We start from the raw sequence: 21,845 nt of genomic DNA, 5'->3' as shown, positions 1-21,845 counted from the left end.
CTGCAGGGTAAAAAACGTGACATACATCCCTTCTCGAAAAATACCTTCCTGTAGAAAAATAAAATTTTAAGGAAGACATCACCTAGCCTCTCCCTCAGATATTTTTGTTCTCAGCACTTTGGGGACCTTTTGATCATATTCACACAAGCAGCTTTAATAGTTAAGTGCCAAAAAACCTGACAAGTTGTACGAGCCTTCAACCTTCCTAAATTCCTGGTGCCCTTGACAACATCTGATGCCTTTGAAAACAAAATAGTGGAACGGTGCAAGCCTCTCCAAAAGCAAAATGAGTATTTCAGGTATGTACATACGTCCACTGAGACAGAAATCCCTGATAAGTTATCCAACCCCTTTCATTGGTGCAGACAGTATTGTTGACATCTGGTCCCCATGGCATATAAGGGAATATTTTGAATAAATCTTTGAGTTCATCAGGAGACAAAGCACAATCTCGGTCCTGGAAACAGATTAAATGAATACTCATAGCATTTGTACTTAAAACCACACTGCTAAAAATGATAAAAATGAAATTTAATTCCAGCTACACAAACAGCCTTGCTGTTAAGTGGGTAAAGGAGCAAAAGTAAAATTTAAACACTGGAAGCAAATAAAGAAGTTTTGTAGCAATTTAGAGATATTTCAGCTTTTAAGGATTACAACTCAGTTGCTCAGCATGAAAGATAATATTGAAATAAGTTCACTTTTAAGGTGTGACTTGTTTCCTTTTCATACTGAAGAAACTAAGATTACTTCACCTCTGATTCAAGAAAATACTGTATATACTCGAATATAAGCCGACCCGAATATAAGCCAAGGCACCTAATTTTACAACAAAAACTGGGAAAACGTATTGACTCAAGTATAAGCCAAGGGTGGGAAATGCAGCAGCTACTGCTAAATTTCAAAATAAAAATAGATACCAAAATTACATTAATTGAGGCTTCAGTACGTTAAATGTTTTTGAATATTTACATAAAACTGTAATTTAAGATAAGACTGTCCAATTCTCGTTAAATCATTATTCTATACTTCTTCAAAGTAAATGTGCTTATGTATCCTTCCGATAATCAGCATAGTTTATTTTAACGATACATTTGGGGGGAAATGCTGTGTGTATATGAATAAGGAAAACTGGGAAAGACTGGTGCCAAGAAAGGAGAAGAGGAAGGTGCGAGCTGTGTGAGAGAGGAGGAAAGGAAGGAGAGCTGGGTTGCTGTGCGGAAAGATGACGGTCCTGGCGGGAAGACGTGGGGCTGAAAGAAGCCCTACTTTCAGCTCCACGCCTTCCCACCAGGACCCTCACCTGAGTACAAGCTGAGGGGGGCTTTTTCAGCCTTAAAAACGGGGTGAAAAACTAGGTTTATACTCGAGTATATACAGTAACCATACTGAACAACCACACTGGCTAACATACATTTTGACGCCTGTTTCTGGGTACATTCAACCTCCTGATCCCATCTATCCTGATTCCCATCTATCAGTTCTAGTTTTTGAGACAGAACTTATGCAATCTACCAGTCTTCATCTGACTGCCCACAGAAATTGATATGAACCATATATCTTAGAAACTAGAACTATCCAATGCAATCCTCTGAATCAGTGCCCCAAAGAACTCCAGGAACAGGCTGAAAAACCAACACTCTTTTTGATTCCTGACTCTTTTGAGCTCTCTAATAGTTTAAAATAGGAGTGGTTTGGGTCAGGGGAATATTTGTTCTGGAATACAATCATTTCTGATGTGAGGTGCTGAAATAAATTAAAAATGAAAATAAATATGTTTAAATGTTTGACAAGTCTCCCTCTCCCAACAGTTTTACTACATGTACTATAGAACGACATTTCAAACATTCCTTATAAAAATATCCTCTAAATAAGGTTAAAAGCTTACCAAATCATGCTTATCAAAAATGCTTTGGAGGAACAAATAGGCATGGTGATTCAACTCTGTTGTACAGTCGGAAGGGATTTTTAACCTGGTAAAAGAAAAAGATGCTTTGTTGAAAAAGCCTCTAGGCATCCGTTTGTTCCTGATTACCCCCTTACCAGGCTTCCATTATTTATTATGCTGTAAACACACTCATTCTCCCCATGAGAAGACCTCCAAAAGAACAAAAAGTAATAGCCTCTACTCTACGTGTTCTCCAGCAATTGTTATCTACTCCTCATGATTGTATATCATGTGTCAGGACTACCAGTCATTATTCTCTAAGTGCTCCATCAGATTATGGGGATTTACATGGAGACTATGCAACTAGAGGAAAGAATTTTTTTTTGTCAATAAGAAGCCTTGTGAAAAAACTTTTTGATAATTATTATTTTTATTATAGTCTTGTGAATTATGTTTTATGTATACATTAAAAAGGGGTAAGAGCTGAGAAGTGAGCAGAAAGATTATAGGCCAGTTGACATTTTTAATTCCACCTTGTTTCAGTGGGAGAGACTAAAATATTCCCCAAGCTAAAAATGTAAAAAAACAAACAAACCAACATGGGAGTAATGTTTAGTTATTTTTTTTTCACTGACTGTTTTCCCTTCTTTCTTCCCTCCCGTTTTAAAAATGTGCTGCACCGAATTGACATGAACATATAATGTGAACTCTGGGAACTGCCAAAATGTTGGGGAGGCGAGCAAGGATCAGGGGTTCCTTTAAAGAAATCTCCTTGATGGCCATGTGCTGCAAAGGACTACCCATAGCCGCAGCCCTGCTTTACAAAATATTGTAAACTCAGTAATCTGGATTACAGAATTAGATAACATTTATATGATTATGAATGCCAGTTATATTCCAGAAGTATTGGCTTGGCTCTTATTGGGAACAGTAACAATAGTAACAGCAATACACTTTTATTTATTACCCGCTTCTTGTTTCAGCTCAAGGCATGGAACAACACAGTTAGATACATCCATAAAATCATATATTAAAACATAGTTTAAAAGGATATATTAAAACATAAGCATATTAAAATATATGTGTTTTATAACACAACACTTGAAGCAATGACTTGTGGTTCAGTCCAGCAGAGATAAAGTGCCCACAGCCATTGGAACTGAGGGATCCCTCTTATAAATATAAAACACAAACTATACTTGAATTAAATAAAAGCAAGGGTTGGAGATACTTACAAAGGGAATAAATATTCGGGCGTGAGCTCCAGATCATCATCATATCCAAAGCGCCGCAGTACTGTCCACGTTGTTTCGTGTCTCCCACGCTGAATAAATAGTGTGTGTAGAAAAAGAAAACCTGGAAAGAGAATGTTCTGGGTTATGCGCTTGGGTGCACATCGGTAATATGGGTAAAGACTCCTTAAAAAAAGAAATTGCAGAAGGGTCCTTTCTTGCAAAAACACATGTGCATATCTAACAAAATACTGTGGTTCTAATCAAACAAAAAGAGGTTTATGGAATAAGAGACCCCATCACTACCAAATTACTGATCCCATTTCATACATGCAGACAGAGAATTCTGACATGTCAGGAGGGTGAGGAAAATGTTGCTAATTGTTTTGTATTTTTGTTCCAGTTCTGAAAATATCCACTGAATAGGCAAACAAATAGAACAAGAAGTTGCAATATTAGGGTATCAGGTTCTGTGAATCTTTATCAACAACTTCAAATATATCCAGCACAGTATCAGTGTCATGTTGATGTATAACATCAAGAATCTGCTAATAATGTTTGGCTTTGCTGCCATTTTTCTTACTTAGCAGGCCCAATCTCATCTTTCTGTTGTAATGTAAAGATATGGAGCACCTTACCCTTCAACGTTAATCCATTATCTGCAACTCCATCACTTAGATTTTTTCTGACTACATTCTTTACATCTTCTAGTGCCTGAGGTGCCAGTGGTGTGTTAAAACAAATTCTCTAAAAAAAGAGACAAAAGAAATATAAAAATATTTCAAATTGACCTTGGAAATAGAAAACCATACACAGTTCACTGGATACAAATTTCACACCAAAATAACTCCAACAAGCCCCCAGTTTTGATGCTGGCAAAATATATTGTGGTGACAATGGCAAAAAGAATATCCAGAAACCAGAGCATCACTCCTAAGTCAGTCTTGTCATTATGCACTTGTTTAGGACATTGGAGCCAAAGCACATACTCTATGGACATTAGGTCAGAGTTCCAAGGGACATTTCTAATGGTACACCGGCTGAATGCTCCCTCCAATTTCCATTTCTCAAATGGTCATCTGTGAAACCTTAATAGTGCAGCATGATTACTCATTTTATTGGCATCATTTCTCTCAGTCTCCCCCTCTCTAACAAAAGGGTGGGCAATGGCAGCCCTCCAAATGTTTTTAGATATCAGCTCCCATGATCCCCCACCACTGACCAAGCTAACGAAGACTGATGATAACAAGAGAGAAAGTCAGGATTCAAAGTGTTGCAGATTTCAGCTCATCCTTCCTGTAACCAGGCACTCTCCCTATCCAAATGCCTACCTCCTCTATTGAGAGACACAGAAATGGTAGGAACTGGACAGAAACACTCTGGGCCTTTGCACTGAGACTTGGTGGTGGATCTTGGCCAATGCATTAAAATATACCTGAAAGAAGTTGAGTTCTACATCATTAAGGGTGCCATCATTATCCTGATCTGAAATCCTGAAGATCCGAGTTAGTGCTTTTATACAGGCAGGTTTCATCTGTAGATCAAAGGACAGTAAGGAGATATGATTGTTTTATTCTAAGTATTCTGCATTTTTGCTTCAACATGAAATGCAAAACCACACAAGCCATCAACCAACAGAATTCTAATAAAGAATCTTTACACTACTTGTTCCATATTTCCTGCATTGAAAATAGAACAGGGCTGTTGTTGTTATTGTTGTTGTTATATAATGTCAGGAAAACTCTTGGCAGAAGGACAGGGACAGGTCAGCACAACAGTGAGGAATTTACAAGGTGATGTTTTCAATATTCCAATTCAATTTCTGTTTTACTAGGAATGACACCTCACTTCAGAATTTGCTACCAAGAACACCTGATAGTCAATAAGTCTGTGCCATGATATCTGGCAATCAAACAATTAACATTCAGAAGATATAAACATGTTTTACAGATTAGGTTCATTACTCTTAATTATTTATACCTTTAATGTCATTATCATGAGATCACTTTCATACTAACATTAGACCACAAGTTTGGGCTCCGGCACTTAATATGACATTTTTATCACTGAAGCTTCAACAAGAAAGAATACTTCTGCCCTCTAAGATAATGATTTAGCAATCAGCATATGTTCTTTGCATGCATCTTCTATTTTCCATTGATGATTCAAGTGGAGGGAATCAGCAACAACTCTATTTTCTCTTAACAAATGTTTCTTCTTTCTTACAGATATGTAGGCATTGGGACAAATCATTTGCAAGGCTGATTGTATGAGACCAAAATATGAAAATACCTCTTTTTCCTCTGGACAATAGAGGGGCCCTGTAGGATGCAGAACAGCTTTCTGTGCATAATAAAACAATTCAGATATATTCTTCAAGTTCTTGGCGGAGCACTAGAGAAAAATGAAATGGTGAGCAAGTGTGGAAAGCTTAATCATGATATTGTCAGTTATTTTGTTTGTTATTAAGTTTAGAGTTAGGTTGCTTTTATAATGTTCAGTATGGTTTGTCCTGATATAATTTTGTTTGAATGTTGTTGTTTTGTTTTTTTTTGGGGGGGGGGGGGGGTTGGCATTGAATGTTTGCTCATACATGCTGGAAACTTCCCTGAGTCAATCTGGGGAGATAGGGCGGTCTATAAATAAAGTTTTTTAAAATTATTTTTATTATTATTGCTGTTCCGTTTGTTTTAAACCATAGATGTGGCTTTGGAAGTTTAATATAAAGCAAGATTTAAATACTTATTATTAACAAATAAACATAATTAAATGGTCTTTATAAGGATTCCTAGGTACTAGAAATAGCATAAATGCAATTCAAATATACACACTGGTATTATTTCATTCAATTGCATTTTAATCTCAAATTCATGCAAAAATCTGTTCCCTAAGCAGCTCACATCACAAGTAAAAACAAAGGAACGTCCTTTAAGCTCTCAAAAAAGTATTATACAAGAAGAAAGAGGAGAAGGGGAAGATCAGTTTGACAAAGTAAGAATGGCAAAGAAACTGCCGGCTGGGACAGAGTTCTTTCTTGGAGGGAGGGGGAGCAAGTGCCTCACAGTCAGTTCTTTCAGGGATTGATTGCTGTACTCAGTCAAACTCATTTCTCCCAGATCATATTATTTCAAGCACAAAAGGGACAAAACATTCCAGTGGCCCATTTCGGTCTATTCGAAGTCAACCAGATAGTCCTTGCATCTATATTCAACCAGTTTATTTGCCGAAGTTTTTTTTACCTCTACACAAGTTTCTATCTCTGTGTATTGGTTCATGATGGGAAGGATGGTCTCCATGCTACTGTATTCCACCAGATCGGATTTGTTGCCTACTAGTATAAGAGGCAATCTGAAAATCAGAGAAGAAGTCACAGTAAAAAAATATATCTCCTGCTCACTGACATGTCACCAGGCATGTTCACCATGACTGACAAAAGCTGCTGATTTATAATATTAGCAGATCTAGGTTCTAATTCTACGGAAAGAAGTAGGTCTGGAAGGAACCAAAAGAATCTTCCTTCAAATAGAGTTTAGGATATTTAAGGTATCCAAGAGTGCACTAGTTAGGATCTAATTTGGACCAAAAAAAAAAAACATTTAGAAAATGTCTTTGAAACCAAGTTGTAATTTTTTGCTTCCAAACAAAATTCTCCCGGAGCGAATAATCACTAAACTGCTTCATCTGAAACAAATTGGGAGCCCATATGTGTAATTAACAAGTTGAGGCAGCTATCTTGAGAGAAACATATCCTATACTGGAGATCACAGAGGGATGATCTTATGCTTTAGTGATTACTCCAAATAATAAGCAGCCAACTATTGTATACATTCCACATGGAATAGTTCACTGAAATGGATTGTTTTCAGCAAATCCTGCATAGTCAGCGTCCATAATTTTGTATTTAATCAATTTGCATTTTCAATATACCTGCTATCTTTGTCTGTCCTTTCGTTGATGAGAGGAATCCATCGGCTTGTTACCTAAACCAACAAGTTAAGAGTAATTATTAAAACTAGTTCACAAAACTCCTTCCACCCAACTTGAATGTATGTTTGCACTATCTATAGTCCACTAAGTTTAGATAGTGACATTTCCAACACCCCAGATTCTAAGATGAGCAAATAGACAAGATTTTCAATATTTATAGTGAGTGCATAAAAGTTAGGTTAGCATCTTACTGAAATATATCTCCTGCTCACTGACATGTCACCAGAAATGGTGTCATGCAGGAGAATGAAAAACAGAATATCTGTTTGCACAATGATTTCACATATAATAGATTTAAACTTACTACTCATTTGTTATGGAGAAGAGTCCATCTGCATCACAAACATGCTCTGGAGTTACAATCTACTTTTTGAAGTAAGTGCAGTTCCAGTCACTGCAGATAGGACTTTTTCAGAAATTTTGAGTTAGCCAGTTCATTCTCCCAATTCAATAACTAAAAGGCAAATGCTACTAATGCAGCACATTCAGTCTGTCTACCATCCATCTTTCCTAAATACATCATGTGGAAATAAAACAGCTCTCTCCCCAAAAGAGTCCACCAAGGCAAAAATGTTCTCATACTATTTTCAAGACTAATTGAGAAAAGGCCATATAAGCAGGCAGATAAAGTATGGGAGCATAGGCAGATAAATTATCTTTCAATACCGGTTGTGCATCCCTACTCAGGATATCTGAAAGGATGTTAATGACAACTGAAATTGAACAAGAAATGTTGCTCTCATACCTTTTCAATTGAATTTTTGTTGTTCACAGCATATACTATGCAAATTACATTCGCCTGCAATACAGAAGAAAACAATTTGATTATAACGGTAAGGTTTCCTGAGGAAAACAATTGTAACATTACCTTTGGAAAAGGAAAATCAATTTGGCTAAGGATTGCTTTTTGTATTGCTTTGCTCACAGAGATTCAAATGGCTTTTTCCTTGCTAAATTTCAATTACAGAATTTTAAGGACTTGACTTTTTTGATCAAATACAGACAGTGCCTGGGTTACGAACAACATACCTTCTGAAAGTTTGTTTTAAAGTTGAATTTGTATGTAAATCGGAATCAGCTTGACACATGCTGTTGCCTGGTGCACGAGAGAACACCCTCACTCACCGGGGTGTAATATGAAGCAACAAAAAATGCACTCTTTGTAATTTGGCCAAAAATGGTGCACATTAAAGTTGCTGCGCGCTTAGAATTCCTTCAAAACAAAAGTTTTCAAACACCAAATCATCCAGCAATGGAAAGGAAAACCAGAGAAATTTGTAACCCTTCCCTCATGGAGCCTCCCATGTTTATCCCGATTCAGATTCCTTGAGGTGCATCTATAATGCAGAATGAATGCAGCTTGATGCCACTCTATCTGCCTTGGTGCAAGGCTATGCAATGCTGGGGTCTGTAGTTTTTAAGATCTTTAGCCTTCTCTGCCAAATGATTCTGCTCACCAATCTATAAATCTGGGGGACTACATGTATAAAGCCATAATTATGGCATTTCAGTTACTAGCAAAATAAGTAGAGCTGAAAGTGAGAATATAGTATGTATTGCTCTGAGGACTTATTGGAAATCAGCTTTTTTTTTTGCAGAAACTGAAATCTTATTATTTTATAGGTGGCATCCATTCCATACACCTCTACTCAGCTACTGGTGCATCTTGAGGGACAGGAGTATCCAAGTGAGCCTAACTTTTCTTATACTGAAATAACTCTCAGACACTGAGTTTTAGAGGGCAGGTTTTAAGAAATGCCATTTCAAAATAAGGGACACGACACTCACTTGTGATATTTCATGATGGAGTTGTTCATCACTTTGTTCAGCTTCTAAAAAGGAAAAAGGAAAAGGTAACAATAACTCTCTGTTTAAAACCATTGCATCAAACCTATATATCAAGTAAGAAGAACATTCACCCAAACTTTCAGCTAGAAAAGCATTCTCTCAAGTGCTGACTTGTTTATTTTTATTATATTTTGTATTGAATCCAAAAGAGAAAAGTATTACAGAGAAGCAATACTAGCACAACAACATTTCAGCAGAAGTTAATTTCCTTTAATCCAGAAGTGGGAATCAGAGGTATTGAATTCTAATCTTGCAAGGTTTCTTACTATAAGAATTTGCAATGGCATAAAGATGTGTGGAAATACTGAACTAAATCTAGTGTTAATCCGATCCAGAGCAAAACCTACTGAAATGAATGGAACATATTAGTTATAGTTAACTCTAGTCCCATCAATATAATGGGCCCAAACTGTGTAGGGTGAACAATGGAAGTATGCCTCTATTTTGAAACACTTTTGCTAAAAAGACAATTCTACAGATTTTACAATGCCTGCAAGAGACGAATTTTTCAGAAAACTGCCATTTTCAGCAAGCATGGTCAGGTATGGTGTTGTTCCTTTCCAAAGCTCAATCCCTGACATGTGAAACTCATGCAAAATGTAATACCCATTAAAAACAAATGGGATTTGTAAAAAAAAAAAATCTACAGCATGGAGTGCTTAGTTTACCATTCCATTCAGCCAGCCATGTTCTCCTTTATTCAGTTCCATTTCCTACCCAGATTTCTGTTCCCCACCCCAAATACTCAGTCAGTATTCCCTTGCCATGATGCATCTCCTTTTCTTAACGGGGCCTCCTTAATTTTTTCAGAAGCTGAGGTTCCTTCAAGCCTGTTGATGCTATTTCTGCTAGATAAACAAGAGCATTCAGAAAGTCTAAACATCTGGATACAGAAGAAATGATGTACTTAGCTCCCAAGGGGAGTCATATTAAAGCAGGAAATATTTCAAAGGCGAATAGGGGAAGATGTCATGGGAAAGCACATCACAATAGTGAACAGAAAAAAATTGGGAAGAAGCATTGAAGACACTGATATACATTTTTTCTGAATAACAACTCAAGAACAATTTGACTCAAAGAGGCATCATCTGTTTTTCCTAGATCTCAGACAGGTAGCCGGACAAAAGCATCTATGACATCTGATATAAATGAAAGTGTGGGATGTAAGTTTTTTTTGTTCTCAAACAGGATAATTATCAGATGCACACAGAGCACTATGTTATATTGCATGAATGCATCTGTAACAGTTGCAAATGAGGCTATTCTATATCAGTTAAAATTATATTAATCTTCCACATCACATTTGGCAGAAGTTAGTGTGATTTGGCACTGGCTACAAACTAGATCAACTGAAATGTCATGTGCCTTGAAGCTAAAAAAAGACAGTAGAGTATCAGCCATTTTCATACTTGGTAGAAGTTCCGACCGATATTATCAGTCTTATAATAATTTTTCTACCTAATCATTTTCATCTCAACTAACATGATCCCAAAAGAACTGGATCCTCTTTGGTCCTTCCATGCTCCAGTTTAACTAAGCCAAATCAGTATGGGCAGTAGCCAAGTGTAACGGATACTGTGATTCTACAACATATGGAAATGAAAGAACTACTCATATTTCACTGCATATTAATCACCACAGCCTAAAAGTTGCACCCTCCCTTTTTTGCTCCCCCCCCATGGTATTTTTTTTGCTTTCATCCATGCACCTCCCCCTTGAAGCTACAGGGCTTCACTCAGCTAGCAGCTGATTGGGGGCGGGCGGGCAGTAAAGCTTTATTCACTCACAGACACCCCTTAGAGATCAAAGGGAAGGAAAGAGGACAAATGCATGGGTAAGTCACCTGACCATGCGCCTGGCCTCCAAATATCTACGGGGCTTCACTCAGCAACCAGACTAGTAGCTGATAAAAGACTTCCCCCTCCCTTTTGGGGGGGGGGGGGCAAAAAAAGGATAATTCAAGGTGCTGGTTTTGACCTATAAAACCCTATACAGTTCTGGCCCAGTGTATCTGTCCGAACGGATCTCCCTCTACGTCCCACCCCGGAGCCTAAGATCTTCTGGGGAGGTCCTGCTCTCGACCCCGCCTCTATCACAGGTGAGATTGGCGGGGACAGGGAGCAGGGCCTTCTCGGTGGTGGCCCCCCGCCTATGGAATTCTCTCCCCGGGGAAATCAGATCTGCAACTATGCTCCTTTCTTTCAGGAAAAAACTAAAAACATGAATCTGGGACCAGGCATTTGGACAAGTGGGTAAATAAAGAAGAACTCCATTGATGGCTAGGAAATGACTAACGGATTGGTTATGTGGAACTCTGGAAACGAAACGCTGATTATAAGAATGACTTTTATATGATGTTTTTATATGATGATTAGGTACCAGTTGCTGATGTTTTATTGTGATAATCGTTTTTAATTACATTTTGTATATCGTTCTTTTATATTTTTGTATACTATGTATTATTATGTATAGGCATCGAATTCTGCCTTTTTTGTAAGCCGCCCTGAGTCCCCCTCCGGGGGTTGAGAAGGGCGGGGTAAAAGCACCAGTAATAATAAATAAATAAATAAAAAGTTACTTTTATGTAATAAAATGTGGTACTTGTAGACAATGGGCACAAACTAGTACAATGGTACTAGTTCGAGGGAATCCTCAGGGGTGGGGGGAAAACAATGATCTCCGCTGATCTAATATAGACTTTCTAAATCTTAAATTATTCCCGTCCTTTTTCCATATCTTGGAATATTAATATGAACAAATAAAATACTGACGGACTCAAGATAGGCAAACAGACTCACTTTTTGAATATTTATTAAGTGTTGGGCAAGGAGAAGAAATTTTGTGGCTTCTGTTTACCCAACAGTGTAGTATCCACATCTTCCTCTAGAAAGCCTGTATGTTTTTACTCTTTTCAAGAGAGCACTTTAAATTAGATGTGTTGTGTCATTATTATTTTACTATATTAATAATTATATTTAATATATATTTAAATCTTTTAATACTGTTTTTGTTTTTATTGAATTGTTTATTCTTTTTAAATTTATAGCAATAGGTTTTTCCTATTGTATTTCCTTTGACTTGTTGTAAGCTGTTTTGAATCCCATGTTCAAATGAAGATGGACTATAAAGAAAACAAATAAATAGCCAAAAAACCCTCAATACATCCTTTACCTGAATAGTCGACTATATGGGTTGGCACTCTCTCTGGGGTAACATCAGCAGGAATAGTGATTTCTTCTGCTCGTGGAGGAACCTTGATAAGAAAAAGGAGTATTTTAGAAACTAGTTATATGTTATTCTATCAGCAAGGATAATAAATCAATTCAAGTTGAGAAAATATTTTAGGTTCATAATCAATGCTTCTGCCCCTGATTGTATAGACTCCAAAAAGCAATCCTTTCATATTTTTTTGAAAGTCTTGTAACTGAGTGCCTTGCAATTAATAGTTGAGTACCCTTTAAATTCATTTTGTAGTGACTACACCAGCAGCCTGAATTATTATCCTATACATCTGCCTAATCAATGAAAACCATAATGAATTGTCATGCAATGAAATCCCACTGAAGAGCTACATATTATATCCATATTACTATCTAAGGTCAACCCAACACACATCAAATTGTGAAAACTACCAAGATTTAAAATGTCCCCAAATTTAAACACTTGGAATGTTCAATGTATTGTCGAAGGCTTTCATGGCTGGAATCACTAGGTTCTTGTGGGTTTTTTCGGGCTATAGAGCCATGTTCTAGAGGCATTTCTCCTGACGTTTCGCCTGCATCTATGGCAAGCATCCTCAGAGGTTGAGAAGGTCAGGAGAAATGCCTCTAGAACATGGCTCTATAGCCCGAAAAAACCCACAAGAACCTAACTTGGAATGTTGCTTTGTTTCAACTTGTAAAATACCTCACATTATTCTTCTTATATATTTTTAGATCACTTTATATATGCTAGAAAGACTTTTCAAGTGTTTCTACATAGGAAAACCCAATAAATGTTCTTTTAAAATTATTTCACTGTGCATTCTTGGTTTTGTTTTGTTTTTTTGTGGTCTACCTACTTTTTAAAATGGTTTTAAAAACCCATCTACTTTTGACATAAATTATTCAAACAGCATGAAAACATACCTCTTCTGGAAATTCTTCACTGACAAGAGACATAATAAGTGATGTCTTTCCAACTCTTGCTGTGAAATGTAACAGATATACAAATTAGGTAATAATATTTATAACTGTGGGTATTATTTTTGGCAGTCACTCTGCAAACCAGCATAAAATGAAGTCTTAGAACACTTCAAATAATCAAGGCATCAAGAGAGGAATGAAAAGTACAAGAACATAAAACAGGTGTGGGTCCTGAATTGGGTACAAGGACCACATTACTGCCATTTCCAATTTTCATTCCTGGTGTTTTTCCCCTGGGAATGCTATTTCTCCATTGAGTTGTTTTGGTTTCTGGGAACAGGGATGGAAGTTTTTTTTAAACCAGAAAATTTATAAAATAAATTGTGTGGTCCAGGAAAACATGAGGAGCCTCAAACCAAACACTAATCCAATCCTTGGATCTCCATGCCACTTGTTGACTACATAGTTGTCATAGTATTGCTGGCAGCTGCTAAGATGAAAACAAAACAGAAAAACAGATGCAGAATACAAGGGATTCTGCATTTAATTTAACAGGTAAATAATGATTTTCTTACTGACTGACAGTTTTGACATCTATTTGACTATTGCACAGGTACAGTAACTTATGATGGCTCTAAGTTTATGCTTTAACTGTAGAAAACAGGATAAATGCTTCTTCGTGGAACACTTTTTTTTTTCAAAGATTAACAATATGTTATAGTAGTGGTTCTCAGTCTGTGTCCCCAGATGTTTTGGCCTTCAACTGCCAGAAATCCTAACAGCTGGTAAACTGGCTGGGATTTCTGGAAGTTGTAGGCCAAAACAGGTTAATAGCCAAAATGCTGACATCAAACATTTGATGAAATGGAAATCTAAAAAAACATGATATAACACCTCCTCTCCCCAAAACTGAAGAAGATTGATACAATTATTTATTTTAAAATGTTACTGTGCCAATTTCACAAAAACTGTAACCCATCTCATAAACGTTGGACATTGGGCATTAGAAACCTTTTTCTCTGTTGCTTTGCCAGGTGCTGCACCATTTGAGTCCCTTTTCACACCTTTTAAAAACACCTCCTTATACTTTTCCAAAAAATATGTCTCTTTATTAAGAGATGGATTAGAAGACACCCTGTTTCTCAACCCACTGTCTAATTTGCACCCCATTCTAGATTTCCTTCCAATGATGCTCTGAGATACTTATTAAGAACCAGAAAGCAGAAGATCTAAAAATATGAGCCAAATAGTGTATAAGGTAGCTCCATATTATGAAATAAGTACTAAGAGAATGAGATGAATTTGTGCATGCCCTAGAAAATCTGTCATATTTTTAGAAAAGTAGCATGAGTCATTGATTTCACGTACTTATTTTTTTCTGCTGCAAAGAAAAATAAGTAATCAAACAGAAAGATCATAATAATTATTTGCCCAAGATTAAAATGGTGTGTGTAAAAGCCATTGGGATACCCCCCCCCCTTTCCATTTTAAAACTGCTTTCTACAGAAGATGAGAGATTATGAAGAGGAGCAGGGTGTCAAACCCTTGTTACAGTCTTCATCTGACCAAGAGCTAGCTTTCCACAAAATTAGTTTATTGTTCATACCCTGAACCGTGGAGACTGAAATGTGGTGTGGGACAAGACTTCTACAGATACTGTGGACTGCTAAAAAGTCAAATAAATGAGAAGCCAAGATGACTAAACCGAGACCGTTATAATTTGAACACATGTGAGAATAATGCTTGATAATGCAGAAGGCACTGGAAAATGGGGAAGATCACATTCCAGATGGATAAGTTTGATCATAGAAGTCTTTGCCAAGTGAACAGAGCTGTCAATAAAAGGGTGACTTTGAGGTTTCTCATTCACAGGGTTGCCGTAAGTCAAAATCAACTTGGTGACAGTTAAATTCAACAACATGAACAACTATTGCTATTTTTCAAGAAAGGAGTACATCACACAAGACACAGAAATCATTTGCAAAGGAATAGCAAACTCTGTCAAATGCACAAAAGACTACTTATGGGAATAAAGCACAGCAGACTAAGTATAAGTCTTTTGATCCTGTCAGAAGTTATGCCTCTAACATAAACACCAATCATGAGCTAGTAAAACACAACCACAGCTACCAAAACTTCCCTACCATATTTGTCAAGTGTAAGTGGATACAAGCTAGACTAGAACAGAACCAGGCATATTACATTAATGGAAAGAGAGCAGCTTACCATCCACTTCCAGCTAAATTCACTTGACTAATTCAGATTTTGCCAAAACTAATTTCTTCTAACAGTGTTCAGGATTGTACCATTTTTGAAACTACTGTCTCCACTGTGGACTTTGTTATTCCCCAAAGTAAAAGTAGTTCATTTTGATGTATGAGATTTTGGCATTTATCTATAAATTATTTGTGTAGTGATTTCTCTTTTCCTTTCCTCTACCAAAATCAAGACTTCACTACCAAACCTCCTTGAAGGGCTCCTGAAATTAAACCAGTGGGTAGCATTTGCATGGTTTAAAATAGCCTAAAGACACCCAATCCTGTCTGATCTGGAAAGCTAAGCAGGATCAGCCTTTGAATACACTTGGATGGGAAATTACTAGAGGAAGGAACTGGCAAAACATCCCTGAATATTCCTTGCCTAAGAAAACCCTATGAAATTCATGTCAACAGGCAACTTGAAGACACATGCACACACCAGCATTTGAAGAAACTAGACCTTTCTCTCCTTCGGAAAAGTAATGTACGCATTTCTTAAGCACCTTTACAAACAGAAGTTTGTTGTCCTTCTTTGGCCCTAGACAGAAATACATTCTTTAAAATTATCATATGTTAAGGCACAGACTACATCAAATCCACAACTGCCCACTATTTCCAATACGATGCAGATGCACGTGAGCCTGAGACTAGTTGTAACCTAGTATTCAAGGCCCTTGAAATTCACCTGATACATACAGAACACTATTCTCAGACAGAGGCCTTTGTGAGCCATGGAATATATGATATGCGTATGATATGGGCATAAGCACTCAGACAAAAGGGCTACTGTCTGAACAGGAAACTCAAAGGACCTCTTGTGGTTGGAGCCTGTTAGAAATAGTCATACTGTTCTTAGCATGACGGATACCCACAACCGTCACAGTATGAAGTGAGTCTTCTTACAAATGGATAATGATAATAAACTAATGGAAATGCAAAGCTTCTTATTCTCAAGTATTCTACCCATCTTATTTTGGCAAGGAAAAACACGTTTGCCATTTGCATTTCAAATACAATACAGGAAGATGCAATATCTCATTTGTAATCCTGTCAGTTTAAAAATTCTGCATTTCTCCCGCTAATTTACAAAAAACTTGATATATTCTTTTGAAAAACTATTAAGCATTCTCATCCAGTTAAAATAATATATTTTTAAAAAAAATATGGTTTAAAACTTCAAGTTTTTATGAGCACTGAGTTGTTGTTACGTGCATTCAAGTCATTTCAAATCTATGGTGGACCTAAGACAAACTCATCACAGGAGTTTCTTGGCAAGATTCATTCAGAAAGGTTTGCTATCGCCTTCCTCTGAGGCCGAGAGACTGTGACTTACCCAAGTTCACCCAGTGAATTTCCATGGCAGAATGGGGAGTCAAATCTTGGGTGTTCAGGGTCATCATTCAATGGCGAAACCATTATACCATGCAGCCATGGGTCCAAAGGAACCATGACAGATAAGGTGATGTAAAACAGAATTCATTGTATGGTATAGTTGCATCTAGAGTCTATGAAAGTTTATGCTACCAACCTCAATCTCTCAGAGTTTAAGGTGCCACAAGATCCTTTACATACTGATATTCCAGACTAACATGGCCATGTCAATGAAAACCAATAACACTGGTTTGGCCAGAGCACATGACTGAAGAAGTTCATGGCAAAATCATTCAGAATATATAATAAAATTTTTAATAATAAGCATTTAAAAGGATAAACATTCAGTTTCCCAAGTGTATTACTATATGTGATGTTAATCCTGGCTTTACTGTGTGTTACGGATTTTATTTATTATGAAATCTGCTGGCAAATCAGTCAGAAGACCCATCTATTATGTTCCTTCAGTCACCTAATGATCTCGCCTATCCTAAACATATTTAAGTGCACAGCAACCATAATAGATTACAGTAAAACATACATGCAAATAATGGTAATTGGGAGACAGATATCCTATCAGACAGGCTTAAGCAATGAGTAAACAGTTATGCTGCCTTCTGTATACTTTCAGAAATCTCGCTTGAAGTATCTAAGCTTATACAACCTGCAAAGTGAATGGCTACAGACTTCTGTTTTCTTTTTCTTGCTGTTAATATAAGTCACCTACTTTTAGACCATGATTTGTTCCTGCAAGGAGCCCAGACAGGTGCAGTTCTGAACAGCATGAAGGCACCAAGTTTCTTTTCCTGTGGCAATGACTCTGAAGAAAATATTGATCTAAGAGTTGCTTAAATGGAGTTTCAGCCTATTCTATGTATTGATAACTGCCTAAACTATTGACTCAATCCAGGTCAAAGTGTAGGCATGTGGAAGTAATCTACTGAGTTTACTTCTCTGAGTAGTTAACATGAAGAATTGGGATAGAATTTACTTTACAGCAAACTTTGCAATTATTTGCAAAGACTGTTACATTTCTTAGGTGAGTAAAGTAATATTAATACAGTCAATGTGGCCAATTGCAATATTCACACTTGCCTCAAACAGAGTTCTTTCTCCCACTCTTAACATTCCACAGATGGATAAACCTCACTTGCCAGTTTCCAACAGACCTCACAACCTCAGAGGATGCCTGCCATAGATGTGGGCAAAAAATCAGGAGAGAATGCTTATGGAACATGGCCATACAGCCTGGAAAACCCACAGCAATCCCCTGCATCATCTTTGTCAAAGAACTGTCACAGCACTTTGTCAAAGAATAACTTAGACCCCTGACACACAGTGGAAGAAATTCCCACATTATCTGCTTTGAACTGAAATACATAGCAGTGTGGACCCAGATAACCCAGTACAAAGCAGATTTTATGGGATTTTCTGCCTTGATGTTCTGGGTTATATGGCTGTGTGGAAGAGCCCTGGGTTATCTGAGTCCAAACTGCCATATATTCCAATTCAAAGCAGATAATGTGGGATTTTATTCAGCTGTGTGGAAGGGCCCTGAGTTTGTAGAATGAATGTAGTTTGATCCCACTTTACCTACCATGGCTGAATGCTATGGAATAATGGGTGACATCTGCCCTTGCGCTGTGCTACTCTGCTGCTGAGTACGCATGCCCAGTGTGGAACACATCTCACCACGCTAAAACAGAGGATGTGGCTCTTAATGAGACATGCCACATTATCATGGGGTGTCTGCACCCTACACCACTGGAGAAATTACACTGTTTAGCCAGTATTGCACCACCTGACATCCGTCAACCAATAGTGAAAGGACCAAGGCAGTGACATCTCCGACCCACCCCGTTTGGGTATCAGCCAGCATGTCAATGACTTAAATCAAGAAATAGTTTTCTAAGATCTACAGAGACACTCGCTGGAACACCTCAGCAAGTGAGAGTCCAAAAGTGGCAGGCTCAAACCCAGAACCTCAATCAATGGCTAATACCAAATAAGAGACTCCCCCCTGGGCACACATAAGACTGGGCAACTTGGAAGGCACTGAACAGACTGCGCTCTGGCATCATGAGATGCAGAGCCAACCTTAAGAAATTGGGCTACAAAGTGGAATCCATGACATGTGAGTGTGGAGAAGCGCAAACCACAGACCTGCTGCAATGCAACCTGAGCCCTGCCACATGCACAATGGAGGACCTTCTTGCAGAAACACCAGAGGCACTCCAAGTGGCCAGATACTGGTCAAAGGACATTTAATAGATTACCAAGCCTGCAAACTTTGTGTTTTGTTTGTGTGTTTGTTTATGCAATATAACTGTTTTGGTTCACTCCTGACATGATAAATAAATATGGGTGATAGCTTCACAAGGTCTTTAGCTGCCAAAGAGTGCTGGTGCATTACCAAATGAATAATAATAATAATAATAATAATAATAATAAATTATATTATCGGCCTCTCCTAATGGCTCGAGGTGTACAACAAAATAAAAAATGTATTAACATAAAATAAAATATATACAATAAATTACATGGTTAAAAACACAAAAAAGTAAAAAGTAAACAAGGTAGTGTTGAACTGCATTCATTCTATGGCAGGCATGGGCAAACTTTGGCCCTCCATGTGTTTTGGACTTCAACTCCCAAAATTCCAAACTGCCTATCAGCTGTTAGGAACTGCGGGAGTTGGGAATCCAAAATACCTGGAATGTGGGCCGAAATTTGCCCATGCCTGATTTATGACGTAGGAACCCCCCTTTTCTTCCTCAAGTTTCAGCCTCTCCAGACTGACTGAGGCCCCTTCTACACAGCTGAGTAAAATCCCACATTATCTGCTTTGAACTGGGATACATGGCAGTGTAGACTCAGATAATCCAGTTCAAAGCAGATATTGTGGGTTGTTCTGTCTGGGGCGCCTCAGCTTCACACCCCGCGATTGCTCCCTTTCCCTGTCAGGCCTACTCCCTTCTTGCTTCTCCCAGAACTTGCCTCCGCCACATGGGTCCCCTCCTTGCTGACCCTGCCCTCCTTTCAAAACACCAAACACGTGCCCAGCACCTCAGGCCGCCCTCAGTTCAAAAACACGTGTAGAGTCCCCTACTTCCCTTCACACGGCCCCTCCTCCTGCTGAGAGACCCCGCGCTCCTTCCCCTTCCCCTCTTCCTCCCCATTGACCTTCCTTCTCTGCACTCACGTTCGCCCACCAGCAGGATCCTCACGTCCTTCTTCATGGCTTCACATCGGGAAGGAGGGGAGCCGCCTGGGCCTGCAGCCTCGCTCACTCGCTGGCGCGCGCCGCCGCCTCCAACAGCACCCCCGCCCGCGCGCCCGCCCGCCCGCCCTCCAACCTTTCCCGGCCCCGACCACAGAGACAGGAGCAGATAGACACAACCCGCTCGACGGGAACTTCCGGAGCCTTCCCTGCCGGCTTATCTATCCCTCCACCGCTCCATGGGGAAAGTGGCGCCCTCTAGCGAGGCGGACGGCGCGTGGACTGATTTTCCGAGTTCTACAGGAAGCCTGCTCCTCCCATGTCTCCCACTGTCAGAATGGAAGCCATTCTAAACACTTTCGCAGAAGATTATGAGAAACTCGGCCTGTCACTGAACATTGAGAAAACCAAGGTGCTCTTCCAGCAGTCACCAGCCAATCCTTCTCCAATACCAGAAATACAGCTTAATGGTGTGACATTAGGAAATGTTGACCATTTCCGCTACCTTGGCAGCCACCTCTCCACAAAAGTCAACATTGACACTGAAATACAACACTGCCTGAGCTCTGCGAGTGCAGCATTTTTCCGAATGAAGCAGAGAGTGTTTGAAGACCAGGACATCTGTAGGGAGACCAAGGTGCTTGTCTATAAAGCTATTGTCCTTCCAAGCCTGCTATACGCCAGCGAAATGTGGACTGTCTCAAAACGTCACATGCAACTCCTGGAACGATTCCATCAGCGTTGTCTCCGGAAAATCCTGCAAATCTCTTGGGAAGACAAGCGGACAAATGTCAGAGTGCTGGAAGAAGCAAAAACCACCAGCACTGAAGTGATGATCCTCCGCCATCAACTCTGCTGGACCGGCCACGTTGTCCGGATGCCCGACCACCGTCTCCCAAAGCAGTTGCTCTACTACTCCGAACTCACGAATGGAAAATGGAATGTTGGTGGGCAGGAAAAGAGATTTGAAGATGGGCTCAAAGCCAACCTTAAAAACTCTTGCATAGACTTGCATTGAACTGTGTCAATGTCAGGATGTGCGTGGTGTAGAGCGCCACGGCTTCCTTCTTGTTCCAGCAGAAGACGCAAAGCCCTGGCCCTTGAGCGCTCCATTTGGAGGTCAGCTGTGACCAGCAGTGCTGTAGAATTTGAAGAGGCACGAATGGAGGGCAAAAGAGAGAAACGTGCCAAGAGTAAGGCACGTCAGGCCAACCCTGACCAAGAACACCTTCCTCCTGGAAACCAATGCCCTCACTGTGGGAGAAGATGCAGATCAAGAATAGGGCTCCACAGTCACCTACTTAGCGCCAGTACACTAATCCTGGAAGACTATCATAGTCAGACAATGAGGGCTCACCTAAGTAAGTAAGGATGCTGTTGTTTGACACTACTTTAGCTGCCCAGGCTCAGTGCTATAGAAGCATGGGATCTGTAGTTGGGCGAGGCAGAGGAGTTAAAGGCCTTGTGAAATGACAACTCCATTGCAGTTAAGGTGGTCTCTAGCTATATTAATTCCACTGTGTATTCCTATAAAAACATAAACACAAACATAAGGACCTCACTACAGTTTTGTTTCTGGATTCGCTCTGCCAGTCCACAGATTGACCATCACTTGAGAGCTCTGTTACTTACTATCCACTGAGAAGCAGAGACCTCCTTATATGCACACTCTTTTGTTAGGTTTACTGATATTTGCATTTTATGTCAAATGTCATAACTGGGCAGCATCAGCTGTGATAGCTGTTTTGGAAGCTGGAGTCCAACAATATATGGGCATACAAGGTTAATATCGGCCATCAAGAAGAATGAATCAGTGGAAGCTAGACATCTTAAATCAAGAAATGGAACATATAAACACTGCAATATTTAGGGTGAGCAAGCTGAGTTGCCCAGGTATGGGACTTATCAACTATATTA

General features: G+C 38.9%; 1 protein-coding gene across 3 annotated transcripts in view; it reads right to left on the bottom strand.

Moving 5' to 3' along the window:
- Positions 1-20,051, bottom strand: part of RHOT1 (ras homolog family member T1) — a 40,494-nt gene extending 20,443 nt beyond the window's left edge. For all 3 annotated transcript variants that reach the window (XM_060763959.2, XM_060763957.2, XM_060763958.2), the window contains exons 1-13: positions 19,911-20,051; positions 13,083-13,141; positions 12,127-12,208; positions 8,896-8,939; positions 7,853-7,906; positions 7,048-7,100; positions 6,360-6,468; positions 5,413-5,514; positions 4,556-4,654; positions 3,759-3,867; positions 3,124-3,244; positions 1,889-1,973; positions 312-457 (exon numbers count right to left, since the gene is read on the bottom strand). In XM_060763959.2, coding sequence (XP_060619942.2) covers positions 312-457; positions 1,889-1,973; positions 3,124-3,244; positions 3,759-3,867; positions 4,556-4,654; positions 5,413-5,514; positions 6,360-6,468; positions 7,048-7,100; positions 7,853-7,906; positions 8,896-8,939; positions 12,127-12,208; positions 13,083-13,141; positions 19,911-19,947 — 1,100 coding nt within the window. In that variant the 5' untranslated portion in view covers positions 19,948-20,051. The remainder of the gene's footprint in view (positions 1-311; positions 458-1,888; positions 1,974-3,123; positions 3,245-3,758; positions 3,868-4,555; positions 4,655-5,412; positions 5,515-6,359; positions 6,469-7,047; positions 7,101-7,852; positions 7,907-8,895; positions 8,940-12,126; positions 12,209-13,082; positions 13,142-19,910) is intronic.
- Between the last annotated feature and the right edge of the window lie 1,794 nt (positions 20,052-21,845).

The sequence above is a fragment of the Anolis sagrei genome, chromosome 2 (assembly GCF_037176765.1).
Source record: "Anolis sagrei isolate rAnoSag1 chromosome 2, rAnoSag1.mat, whole genome shotgun sequence".
Taxonomy (NCBI): domain Eukaryota; kingdom Metazoa; phylum Chordata; class Lepidosauria; order Squamata; family Dactyloidae; genus Anolis; species Anolis sagrei.
The sequence above is the reverse complement of the archived record's forward strand: the minus strand, read 5'-3'. Positions and strand labels throughout refer to the sequence as shown.